Source organism: Chelonia mydas, chromosome 14, assembly GCF_015237465.2.
Source record: "Chelonia mydas isolate rCheMyd1 chromosome 14, rCheMyd1.pri.v2, whole genome shotgun sequence".
Taxonomy (NCBI): domain Eukaryota; kingdom Metazoa; phylum Chordata; order Testudines; family Cheloniidae; genus Chelonia; species Chelonia mydas.
The window spans coordinates 16236649-16250292 of record NC_051254.2 but is presented as its reverse complement, the minus strand read 5'-3'; the positions used below and the strand labels follow the sequence as shown (position 1 = coordinate 16250292).

At 43.8% G+C, this 13644-nt stretch overlaps 1 protein-coding gene across 5 annotated transcripts in view; it reads left to right on the top strand.

The window, feature by feature from the left end:
• The window catches only part of PRPSAP1 (phosphoribosyl pyrophosphate synthetase associated protein 1), a 42371-nt gene that overhangs the window by 3143 nt on the left and 25584 nt on the right, over window positions 1-13644 (top strand). For 3 of the 5 annotated variants that reach the window (XM_027834643.3, XM_043528658.1, XM_007072535.4), the window contains 2 exons: window positions 9906-9958; window positions 12273-12339. In XM_027834643.3, the coding sequence (XP_027690444.1) occupies window positions 9906-9958; window positions 12273-12339 (120 nt within the window). Of the gene's footprint in view, window positions 1-546; window positions 657-9905; window positions 9959-12272; window positions 12340-13644 lie in introns of all 5 variants that reach the window. The other 2 variants (XM_037914148.2, XM_037914149.2) reach the window with 1 other exon arrangement.

Sequence of the window (13644 nt, the reverse complement as noted above, 5' to 3'; positions counted from 1 at the left end):
AAGATGTAGTGGGAGATAATATAGGACCTTTCACCTTTGCAGGATTATGGCTTCCAAAGGTCAGGAAGCATAACTGTGTATGTAGCACACACTTACCAAGTTCACTTTCATCGGCTTTCTTATCTTATTTGATCAGGCAGAGATGGATGTGAGGATTTAAAGATGTCTGGAACTTCATCCTTGGATATAGGAACATAGCTGCCCCCCGAGACTATATAACCATAATCCGCTGGATGGCTTCCAGTGACATTTTGAATAAAAGCCCCCTCCTTTTATGCCTCAGCCTAACTGTATTAAATCACAGAGGTTGAGCTGTTGGTGGTATGAAGTCAATATTCTTATATGCATTCATTGTTTAAAGTGACAATCCCAAAACATATAGGTAACCGTAGGAGGAAATAGGCTCAGAGTAGTTAGAGATGGCAAAGATCTGCTGGAGTTAAGTAATAATTTTCAAAGGCAATTTCCAAGTATTCTGTACTGACTTCCCCCAATAGGTCGTGGGACCACTTCAGCATACTTGTAACATTTACCTTGTTTTTTCAGGTTCAAAAGATGCATTACTGCTGGCTTTTCACTCACTGTGATATCCCAGCAGGCAGTCTGCTGGGAATGTCAGTCACACCTTTGAATAGGGTTGGAGCAGGCTTATAAGGGTGAGTTTGTCATCTAATATTGTGTGTTTTTTTTTAAAGTTTTTTTTTTTTGTGTGGCCCTTTAGAATAAGATTTAAAAGAACTTTAAAACAACACGCAATATTAGGAAAGAGTGACTTAACTGTACTCCCCATATGCAAGCTCTGTCAGTCTTCATTTGTGCAGAGAATGAGCCCAGCAGAATTGATTGTCATGCTGGATTATCACACTAAGTGGGAGCCAGCAATTAAAATTGGACTTGGGGGGAGGGGGAGATAGATGGTGTGGGAAGTGTGTGGAGTCTGCATATTGCAACCGGTAAAATCAGGAGGTAAGTGAACTTTGGAAATGTGGTGAAATATCCCTTGAATCTGTTCGGGGCATTCAGTACCTAATCTACAAATTAAGATGTATTTAACATGCAAATATTAACCTTAGGATCTCTGTTTTAACTCTTCCATTAAGAGTAGTGGAAGTACATGAGTAGTCCCACTTTATATTCTCCTGCAGTTTAGAAAATGTGAGGAATATTTCAAAAGATTAAATGTTAAGCATCTGGCTATTCTCTCAAGAATGAAACTCTCAAGGTTCAAATACCCACTTTATGCACTCCTAGCAAGTTTAGAGTTTTAAGATCCTCTGCTACTGACACCTACATTGCTAATGTATGATGGGTGAGAAAATGACAGATTTAGCTTTAACTTTGAATTTCCATAACTTTTGATTGGCTTATGTTTGACAGTGCTGGAGCTAAGCATATGCTGTATCATGAATGACTTAATATCTTGCAAAACTTCCTTTTTAAACAACACAGACACTTCAGTTACATAGCACAGCTCTGCCCTCCCTTCCCTCCCCAGGCTATCCCATAGACTCTCCTGCATCTAGATAAACTTGTGGGGTTTTTTTTACTGTTGGGTTTGTTGTTGTTTTTTTTAAAATCCCTTTCCCTGACTGATGTCACATTGTTGCTAGGAGGATCTGTGTAGCCTGATTATAAGCCTCCTTTGGAAAATACCAATTTTTGTAAGACAGACGGTTCCTTGACCATTGCAGCTCTAGTGGGCACTGCATTCAGATGTAGTAACATCTGCTCTGCGAACAAAACAGTTTAAATATAGGAGCAGCACAGATGCACTTGGATCTCGTTCTCTGATTGCAGAATGTATTTCATGCAGAGGATACAAATGCTATGTACCACTCACCACACTTAGCTGGTGTTGAAGGAGGAGTTGAAGTCTGCTAATGCCTACCAAATGCATGAGAATGCCAGTGTGTTCTGGAACATGGTACTGCTATTAACCCTGTGCATACTGCAGGTGGGTGTGTGTGTGTGTGTGTGTAATATAAAATATATAAGCATTCATTTGGCTCAAAGTATGGAAAATGATGGGGATCTAAAGATGGAAAGAAAATTGTGAGCATAAACAGAATGGACTAATAAGGATAGGATTAAAAATGGGAGTTCTGATCTTTGTGTGATCATAATGAGCCCTGTACACCACTCCTTTAAACCAGAGAAGTGCTCCTAGCTCGTGAGAAACTCTCTTTAGCTGAAGAAGGAGGCAGTACTATTGGGTTCCTGGAAAAAGCTGTGTCCAGCCCTCCTTGCAGGGATCTCTTGGAGAAGACCAAAGCAAAAGAGTGGATGATGTGAGGGAATCGAAGTACAGACCCACAGGGCTGCTAGTTTCATGCCCCCTGGCCTCTGTGTACCGCCTGTCTTTATTTGTCCCAGAGTGGAAGGAGTAGGGAACAGCACACACTCTCCTTCATGCTAAAACATGAAGACTCACTGCAGGACAGTACCAAATCTTGACGAATAAAACTGCATTGGAGCCCTGGACAAAAGGAGGTAAACTCATAACTGAAGGATGGCAGGCGGTGTCAGGAAAGAATGTAAAATGAGTGCAGCATTGTTTTTTGCTGGAATGTTGTCACTGCACAGCCTGGAGTATAGGATTTTGAGGCACCTTGAGAGGGAGTTTCTGGGTGACTTGGGTGGAGTTAGTAGTTTTACCAAACAGGAATTTATTTTGGATAATGTCTCTCTGCTTGCTTTCTCTCTCACATTAGAGGAGATTCACTCATGAGTAATAGACTGGAAAGGGTAAGGGAGTATCTGCATAACATATGCTAATGGTTCAACTGTTTGATTATCATCCTGACTAGAACGAATGATGCCCGCAAGGCTTCATCCTGAGAGGTGCTGAGCACCTGCAGCTTCTGATTATTTGAGTGGAAGTTGCAGGTGCTTAGCTTCTTTCAAGTCTGCAGTTATGTATAGAGCCCTGTGGGGATACAAAAATTTGGATCCACACCAGCACCCTCTAGAGCAGCAGTTCTCAAACTGTGGGTTGGGACCCTGTTTTAATGGGGTCACCGGGGCTGGCATTAGACTTGCTGGATCCTGGGGCTGAAGCCCAAGCCCCACTGCCTGGGGTGGAAGGGCTTACGTTTTAGGCCCCCTGCCTGGGGCTGAAACCCTTGGGCTTTGGCCCCGGGGCGGTGGGGCTTGGGTGGGCTCAGGCTTCGGTCCCCCCCTCCTGGGGTCGTGCAGTAATTTTTGTTGTCAGATGTGTGTCGCGGTGCAATTAAGTTTGAGAACTGCTGCTCTAGAGGGCATGCTCAACAGGGCATCAGTAGTTTCAGGGGCTCCATGGGCCCTGTGGGGCAGAAGCCTGGAGCCCTGGTGTAGGGGTGGGGCTGGAGACCTACGGGAGGACCCCCTGAAATGACCCCAATTAAGACCCACTGTGCTAGAGCCGTGCGTGGATAAAAAATATTGGATTAGATCTGCAAAGATGGTAAACAATACAGCTGCATCCACGGATATAAAGCAGATATCTGTGAATTTGCTAGGCTCTAGTTATGTGAGGGGAAAAGCCAGGTTTGTATCCTTGAGATAATAGGCCTTACTCAGATATGTGAGCTGCTCACATGAAACCTAATCTGTGTGTATAGTAGGAAAAGTATCTACTGTTTGTCCTTCCCCTTTCACCCATTCAAAATCAAGAGAGATCAGAAAACTTGTTGCAGGGTTGCTGTTGCACTAGAAAGAATGGCTGACTGTAGAGTGTATTTAAAAGTTTTACAGGAGGCAGCTCATGCCCAGGCTATGGTTTCTTTGCCCTCGCTATCCTGGTCGTAGGGCACAGTCACTCCCATTCAGTCAGCCTAAGCATGGTCTACAACCCATAGTGTAGCACTCCAGGCAATTTTGAACAAACTGTTGCCTTTTTTGGTGTCTCACTGAGTAGAGGCTAATGAAGAAGTGGTGTCACCAGAAGGTCAATGCCAGGATGAAATTATATCCTGATTGGGAGGTTTCAGCTGCAAATATAAACAGCATTTTCTGTTTAATCTCAGTGTTAAATCCTGATTTTCATTGAGGCTTGAATGTAAATTATGTTGAGATAATTTTGCATGTGCATTTGGTATCTGGCATAGAGTGGAGGAAGCAAATGTAGTAGGTATAATCTTCACCATGCTAACTCATCTGTGAAGAGTCTTTGTACACCTAATCATAAAAAATGAAGAAAACTCCCAAATTATAACCTGTTGCTGGTGGTAAGAACCTGTATTGTTTTGCCTGGTCATATAGATGAAGTACCATCAAGCCAAGGCTGTATTTTCTTGTCTCAGTCGTTACTGTTTTATCGGGCACAATTGTGCAGGGTGCTTCACAGAAGACAGGTACAACCCCTGCCTGAAAGAGTTTAAAATCTGAATTGTAAGTAAGACTCCACAAATAAAAACGACAGATTGTACGAAATGTGTGGAGAGGAGTCCACCATGCTGTTAGTTTAAAATATCTTCAGTACAATCTAGAAAGAAAGGGAAAGGTGTATTCTGCAGTGCTGCAGAATTCACCCCGTGCTGCAGAGTTGTGCTCCAGAATCTCAGCTCTCACTTTAAAAACAAAACAAAACCCTCAAACGTGAACCTAGCATAAACCAATGTGATGGTGTCTGCCTGAGTTTGGAGAAGTCCTGAAACAGCTGGGAGGTGTGAACTGCCACATTCTATCTCAGTCAGGGCTCCATGGACTCCATGATACTCTGGCTGTGCAATTCGACATTTTCCTACAATTCCACAAAGATCAGTGTCTTTGTTGCAGAATTTGTCAGATGACTGGCTACAGCAAAATGGCATCTTGTTTTGTGTGTCTGCCCTTCTGGGATCTGCTCTCCATCTTCCAGCAGAAGGGGGAATTAACTGGATTACTGCATGCTCCCTGCACTGTTCCATGGAGCCAGGCAGCAGAGGTTCACCTTGTAGCCAAGAACTGGGGAGCCAAAATTGTAGGCTGATGAGTTGAATTGCTTGGAGAAATGTGCAGCAGCCAGGGCAGGGACCCGGGGAGGTGAGCTGCTGACGCTGGCTACAAGATTCTTGCATCCCTGACGCATCTTGGGAGGGAGGTTGTGCGACGAGTAACCTGGACAACACTGGGGGAGCTGATGCCTGGAAAATGGGGCCAGGCCACCTGCACAGCATAGCAAAGAAGCCCATTCTTGAAAATAATAACTACATCAATGAAAATGTTCAATTCTGAGCCGTTGAGGATGAGATGAGAATGGAGGGTATTCCAGAGTATTGGAATAAATTCACATTGCTACTAAAAGTAGAGGTTGCTGTCACAAAGTTGTAGATGGGGGGTTTGGTACCGTCTTGTCATGGAGTTAACAGGGCCTTGACTGTAGCATTTACACTGCAATTAAACACCATGGCTGTCCTGTGTCAGCTAACTTGGGCTTGGGCTATGGGGGCTGTGAAATTGAGGTGTAGATGTTCAGGCTCATGCCGGAGCCTGTGCTTTGGGACCTCAACAACGCTGCATCTCCAAGTGCCTTTCCCCCTTATGACTGGAGGGGTGTTAATGAGCTACTTCACCTTGAATGGTCCCTTGAAATGTATTATCTACTTATGCTAAACAATCTGTTCTTCTTTGTATTTAGCTGTGACACTGAGTATGTTTCCCAGGCCTGCAGAAGAGCTCTGTATAAGCTCAGAAACTTTTCTATCTCACCGACACAAGTTGGTCCAGTAAAAGATATTACCTCACCCACCTTGTCTTTCTAACTATAAGTTTATTCTGTAAGGCCATATTCTACCCTGGACCTTTGTGCAAACCTCCTGTTGACATAAATGATAGTAAGTAATTCTGTGGAATTCAGTCTTCTCCAGAGGGAATCTGACATCGCCCTTGCCCCGCCTCTGCCTTTAAGGGGTAAACAAGCAACTGATAGAACCCTGATCTAGTCAAGGCTGTTATCAGCATCCTTTTAGGACAGAGCTGAAGACTGAGGTTTTATCTACTCAAGTGTGCACAAACTGATTTTAATAAATCAGTGTAACTCCTTTGTGTAGAAACACTTAAACCAATTTAGAGTACTTTATATCAACTCGGTTTAAGTAATAAAGGCCTGAATCTGCCTGAACTGCCTAGATTTTATGAAACCATTGGCTGGTGGGCTCTGTACACAATCACTGCAGGTCAGGTGTCTGTCTACTGAGAAAAAGCTGTACAAATAATAATCCATGTATTAAAAAAAGGTAACTTGAAATGCAACTCTTGCTTTCTCCAGTGTTTTTGAGCAGTCAGTGCTTTAGGGCAGGGATCAGCAACCTTTGGTCCGCGGCCCACCAGGGTAAGCCCCCGGCGAGCTGGGCCGGTTTGTTTACCTGCCGCGTCCGCAGGTTTGGCCGATTGCAGCTCCCACTGGCTGTGGTTCTTCGCTCCAGGTCAATGGGGGCTGTGGGAAGTGGCACAGCCCGAGGGATGTTCTGGCTGCCGCTTCCCACAGTCCCCAATGGCCTGGGACAGCAAACCGTGGCCAGTGGGAGCCATGATCAGCCGGACGTGGCAGGTAAACAAACTGGCCCAGCCTGCCGGGGGCTTACCCTGGCAGGCTGCGAGCCAAAGTTTGCCGATCCCTGCTTTGGGGTTTGTGGGCTGATGACAGTATCCACAAGTGTGTTCTCAATACTTTTACTTGTCCTGTTATCTAAACCCGAGCTGCGCCAATTCAGTTACACTGAAAGTTGACTCTCTGGCCTTCACTTGTTCAGAGAAGTAACTTGCCTTCTTTTAGCCTCTTATTTCAGCAGCACAGAACCTAGCTTGCATCGTCTACTCTATTAATTCTAAAGCATCAGGCTCTTGTTTCCTGCTCTGCGTAACTGGGTTCTTGCCAGTGCAACCTCTCAAAGCATTGCAAACCTTCTCTTTATTTATCTTACACTATGCAGTGTTGAATCTGCCACTTTCCAAATGGCATTTTGCTAAGATCTTTCTAGCTAAAGTATTTTAAAGGCTTCCCGTAAGCTTAGATTGCTCACTGTCCTTAGATCAGTGGTTGGCTACAGGTGTCTGGGTGACAGTCTCTTTAGCAGAACACCTTTTCCAAATGGAGAAAGCAGAATAAATTGCCTGTTTGTGAAGTTGGAATTTATGTATCTCCAAAAAATGGTTAAGAATTTCTGTGCACTCATGGAGGAAAGAGCTTGCATTTTTAGGCATCTTTTTTTTTCCAATGCTTTGTGTTTGTTTTTGGTTTTTTTGTTCTCTAGATTTTGAGCTGAATCTCTCAGTAGCAGGCCAAAGTTCCATGGTTTTAAGTTTCTGGCTTTGTGGTCAGGAGGGCTGCAGAATCCCATCAGGCTACAAAATGGAAGCTAATGCTCTTCAGGCCTTTCAACTGAAGGACTTGCATTTGCTGTGACAGCCTGACGGCGCTCTGTTCAGGTTTATCAGAGCTTGGCTGTGCATAGCAAGCTGCCAGCTTTCATTTGAAGCAGTGATACTTAGAAGGGAGCTACCTTGTTATTGGGTGACAGACTTTGCTAGGTGACTGTAGGCTGCTGTGTCCCTTCCACTAGGAGTCGGGTCCTATGTCTTGTCTGCCTGCACTCTTAAGCAGTTAGCATACCCCACTGGATAGGACAAAGAACTGGGATTAATCTCTGGATTCTGTTCCTGGTTCTGCTTCTGACTAGTACTAGTACTAGAGTGCCATGGGAAAGTTACTTAAACTCTCTGCCTCAGTTTCCCAATCTGTAAAATAGGGATAAGGGATATCTTCCTTTGTAAAGTACTTCAATATGCATGGTTGAAAAACAATGTAATAGCAAGACATGTGGACCCCGGGAAGTAATAAAAAGTGGAGACATTCACCTTCCTTTTCTACCCTTTAATAATACTACAGACTGATAGTACCACCTAGTGTTGTCCTTCAAATGAGATAGTAAACAAACTCCCTCGTGCCCAATGCAGGTGGCAGTTTAAAATCCAAATAACAGCCACAGAGTAGGTGAAAACCACAGTATCCTAGCCACCAGCTCCTTTTCAGTACATTTCTGGCTATATGTGACCTTTTGTGGACTAATCCATTTTTAGACACTTGAGCACCTTATAAATGAATGTCTGCACCATCACTGCACTTAGCTGTGTAGGATGAGGTGGTGGTTAATTATAGTATCTTTTCTAGCTGTAGGTCAGTGGCAATAAAAATTGTGGCTAGAACAGGCTTGTAACACAAGATGAGGATAATTATATGTTCTCAAAAATAAGCTTTATTTTGAGGTTTGTTTCCTAACTGAAATATTTATGCATGTGCCTACGTTCTTTGTATTTATATAAGGATCCATGAAACTAACAGGAAAACCCATGTGTTAAAAGAATGTATTTACTAGACTCAAAACTACAACTGGTAATTCAGTGAATAATCCTTTTAATTGAAAAGGCTATGAATATCTGGGGCTCAATCTAACTACCCTGTGACTCAGCTGAGATGAAACACACACTTGTGCAGAATAGAGCATCTACACGTCATTGAGATCTTAGCTGAACATTCTAGATGAATTACGTCTGTAATCAGATATCTTTTAAACAAATTTATCTTTTAGTATAGTTAAATTTTAAATACAGCAAATTAATTTGGAAATATGTTAAATACACACACAATGTAATGAAACCTACTTTATAAAACAATGGAGTCCTTTAAGGGTATGTCTACACTGCAGTAAAAACTTGCCACACAGCAGCTGCTGGTTTGGGTTAGCTGTCTGGGGTGTGAGCCTGTAAAATTGCAGTATAGACACTTGATTTTTGGCTGGAGACCAGGCTCTAAGGCACTGACGGGGAGAGTGCCAGGGCCTGGGCTCTAGCCCAAGCCCAAACATCTACACTCCAGTTTTGTGGCCCCACAGCCTGAGCCAGTTGGCCCAGGCCAGCCGCAGGTCTTTTACTGCAGTGTCGACATACCCCAAGAGGCTTGTTAAAAAGATCTTTAGTATATAACAGTAGGTAGAATTCTAACAGTTAAGCTTTGTATTCTGTATATCTGTACATAAAAAATAGATGCCTTTAATTGACTTCTTCTTGCTAATGGACGGTTTTAGTTGTATGTATTTCTGACATCAGAAAAATGTAAAAAGTAATCTGAAAAATCAAAAAACTTGATTTGAAAATGAAACCAATCCAGACAGGTGAGTGGGACCCTAGAAGGATGGCAAGGGAAGAGGAGAGACACTGGGTCAGTGGGGTGAATTTTTAAAAGTGTGTTAATGTGTTGCGAAGAAGCACATAAACTCAATGTACAGTTCTATTCTGAGATTCAAATCTCCTAGCTCTGGGTTTTTTCATAGACCCCAGTGTGGGTATTAATCTTATGTGCAATTGGGGCAGGTATAGTAGGTCAGTAATAAGGAATGTGTACAAAACTCTTGCAGTCATTTGGGTTCTATCCCATTTCATTTTAAAATGTGTATTTTCTGGCTGAGAGTACACTTTATTCTATACCATTGGAGATATAGCATCTGATCTGAAAAGACTGACTATTCTTGGTATATCATTAATCTGCAGCCAAACAGTCTGCCCCAGTACTGCTTCTGCCTCCTACCACACTGTATAACATTAAAGTAAACAAGTTACTTGGCAGGGGAATGATGGTAGCATTCTTGAAGAGACTAGATAATTTGTATGGCCTTTTTTAATACCTTCACCAAGTAAAGAGCTTTGAGTCGCATTTAATACACTTGGCTTTTAAAATGAATGTCTTAGTTTGAACATTGCAGCTTGCATTTTTGAACTAAATTCTCCATTTGGTAATTTGATAAATGATTTACACATGCTGTAATTTTTATTTGACACTGTATAAGGCAAAGCTTCATATGGTGAGCCATTTAATGCCTCAGAACACCAATGCTTTAGAAAACAAACCAATTTAATCTATTTTTAACCCTCTCCTCCCCCCTTTTTATCAGGCGTCTTGGTGTTGAGTTGGGAAAATCTGCGGTGTACCAGGAAACCAATGGAGGTGAGTCAGTGTTACTGTGCTTGCAAGCCTGTCTCACTATTACATTTAGAAATCTGCTGACCAAACTTGTGTAATAAGGGACTAGGTAACAGAGAAATATTATAGGGAAAAGGATGATCGTGTGTTTTTAAGTCAGGGGATCATTCCTATTCCTGCCTCTGCTAAACTTCCTGTATGACCTTAGCCAAGTCATTAAATTGGTCCGTGCCTCAGTTTCCCCATCTATAAAAGACTGGATGATCTCTCTACCAGCGCTGTCGTCTCAGTCTAGAGAGAATGCAAATTCAAAGAGTTACTCAAAGAGGGCCCTAGAAGTTGCATAAGAATGGCCATTCTGGGTGAGACTGATGGTCCATTTAGCCCAGTATCCTGTCTTCCCACAGTGGCCAATGCCAGGTGCTTCAGAGGGAATGAACAGAACAGGTAATCGTTAAGTGGTCCATCCCCTGTCACCCATTCCCAGCTTCTGGCAAGTAGAGGCTAGGCACTAGGAACGCTTCAGAGTATGTTTTTGCATTCCTGCCCATCCTGGCTAATAGACCTTGCTGGACCTATCCTCTGTGAATTATCTAGTTCTTCTTTGAACCATGTTCAACTTTATCTCTTATTTAAATGTATTTAAGCACCTGTCTTCAGACATCTGAGTGCTTTGTTGAAACAAATGTGTGTGTTGGCTGAAAACAGCCCAATGGCCTAGCTGTAATTTCAGTTCTCCACTGCCATTTGTACAGAGGAGTAAATAGAAACAGGAGGAATGATTGAAGTGGAAGTCTATACAATGAGTTTCAAAACAGGCAAGGGACTCTGATGGACAGTTACAAAAAAGGATCCCATCTGAAAATTACTTATTTGTTAGGGAGCCTGGCCCTACCAGATTGAAATGGAGCAAGGACCACCCAGCAGACCTCAGTTGCCTTGTGGTACATAGAATGATGTACAGTGTTATAGCTACCTCCCATCCTAGGACAATTAAATGTTTTATATATCAGCAATAAGACCTTGCCGCCTGTCTGTTGGCTTGCTTATTTGCCACAACAGTGAAGAATGTTCAGCCAGTTTTGCATTGAAACGCCCCAAGAAGAGGTTATCGTCATTGGGTGCTGATTCAGTCCTGAGCAGTCAAAATATGGATATTTTAAGCTATTGGGATTTTAGTTGCTGCCCTTATACAGTTATAGAGCATCATCCGGAACACCTTGTGCTTTCAGGTTTTGCTCTTCAATCTGTGTAGTCTGCCATTCTAACTTATGGAGACTGATTGATTGACTCTTTCTGCATGAGTCTTGGCTCGTGCTCGCTGTCTTTTGAGTTTACTGTGATATAACCTTTTAAATTGGGACATTTGCTTCAGGGTACAGATCCATCCTTCATCACTGCACTGCAAATCATTAATCTCTTTGAGCTAAATCCCTTTAAGTTATCACAATTGCCCAAATAATTGGACTTTGAATTTCACAACCTGCTGAATCTGCCCCATCTTTCTCTCTCCTTCCCACCAACTTAGCCTCTTATTTTATCATGAATGTATGGAAAAGGAATGCTTGAAAAGTCTTCATACCCTAGTAGTATTGTTCTGGCTTGCAGAGCTGGTTCACTAGTTGGCTTATTGTAACTTGAAACTTGACTGGCGAGGGAGAAATGGTTTAAGTGGAGACTCTGATTTCTGACCTGAAACGGTCTCTCTCCAATTGGGGGAGAGTGTCTGCTTGCTTCCAAAGCAAAACAAAAGATACATTCTGACTTTGAATTCTGCACTGCATGTTATTGTTTACTAGCCTGTAAGCACAGAGCTGATCTCGCACTAAGATATATAAGGGCTTATTCCCTGTTCATAAAATGCTGTAGACTGTTACATGTTTGATATTTCTTTGTTCACTGAGTGTGGTGTTGACAGCAATCATCAGCAAGAGAAAGGAAATAGAAAACCTCCTTACAGTTTTATGCTGCTTTGGAGGTGAAACAACCTGTAGGAGTTGAGTAGTTCTCTGCCTGCCTCCCCCCACTCCCATGTAAAGTTATTGCAGTTCAGTCTAATTCTCCATCTATTTTTACATCTCATTGTAACTACAAATATCTCATTGCTACATCATGCAAACTCCTTGGTTCCCGAGAGCAGCCTTCTGGAAAATCCAGCCGACTCGCTTCTTTATGATATGTAAATTTTCTCTGGGTAGATTGGGTGGGTTTTAAAACTCCATTGCTTTATCTGGCCCTTATTCCTGACCTGCTGGAAAAAGGTGCAATTAATGTGCTCCGTTATCTGCTTCATTCCCAAGCAGCAGCTTAGGGCTGACTATTTTTCTGTCATCTTCAGAAACAAGAGTTGAAATAAAAGAATCTGTCCGGGGCCAAGATATCTTCATTATACAGACAATACCCAGGTAGGTACTTTCTGGCTTAATTTATATCTGTGATCATGAGGATCCCGTCCACTGGAGTGTGCTTTGAATTTCCAGCTTAGCAGATTTGTTCTGAGGTTTTGTATCTACTTGCCACCATAATCGTGTGTTTTTTACCAGTGCTGCTGCCTTGATGTCCATTTCTGTTGGGAGGGTGGTGTTTTGCTGTCAAAATTCCCAGTGGATCGCACCACAATCAGCTGAGAAACTTTTAATCGGATAGGCTAAGTGTGCCACTTCAGGCAACAACAAATAAAACTGATGGCTGTGAATGAAAACTTCTCTGTTCTGTGCTATGTAGTCCTTACAGACTCTATTGCTCAGTGATTTTGATTGGAACTTCCATTTCAGGATGTGTAATTTCCTCTGCCTTCCAATTACCAAGCAGCAGAGCTAGCAACAAAAGGGGCTGTTGCTTTCGTTACAAGTAGAATTACTCTTTCCTTTCCTTTGATTGTAATGATATGAAACTGAATTCATGTTGAAGCTCTGACTGCTTCCTGTGCTTCCATGCCACTGTACCATTCCATTCTGACCCTTAGGTAGGCCTTAGGGTAGGGGTGGCAAACTATGGCCCGGGGGCTGCATCCGGCCCTTCAGACGTTTTAATCCGGCCCTGGAGCTCCTGCCAGGGAGTGGGGTCCAGGGCTTGCCCCTGCTCTGCACGGCTCCCAGAAGCAGCAGTATGTCCCCGCTCTGGCTCCTACACGTAGGGGCAGCCAGGGGGCTCCACACAGCAGCCCCTGCAGCTCCCATTGGCGGAGCCGCCTGGCTGCGCCTCCACGTAGGAGCCGGAGACAGAACATGCCACTGTTTCCTGGAGCTGCTTGAGGTAAGCGCTGCCTGGAGCCTGCGCCCCTTACCCCCTCCAGCGCCCCTTACCCCCTCCAGCGCCCCACCCTCTGTCCCAGCCCTGATCCCCCTCCTGCCCTCCGAACCCCTCAGTCTCACCCTTCTGCACCCCAGAGCCCGCACCACCAGCCGGAGCCCCTTCCCCCCCCGCCCCCCCCACCCCTGCCACAGCCTGGAGCTCCCTCCTACGCACTGAACTCCTCATTTCTGGCCTCACCCCAGAGCCCACACCCCCAGCCGGAGCCCTCAACCCCTCCCGCACCCCAACCCCCAATTTCATGAGCATTTATGGCCTGCCATACAATTTCCATACCCAGATGTGGCCCTTGGGCCAAAAGTTTGCCCACCCCTGCCTTGGGGCATTCCTCCTCAGGTCAATCTACTTGTTCTCTAGGTTGGGCTGTACTGGCTTTGGGTTAGGAGGGCAAAGAAATA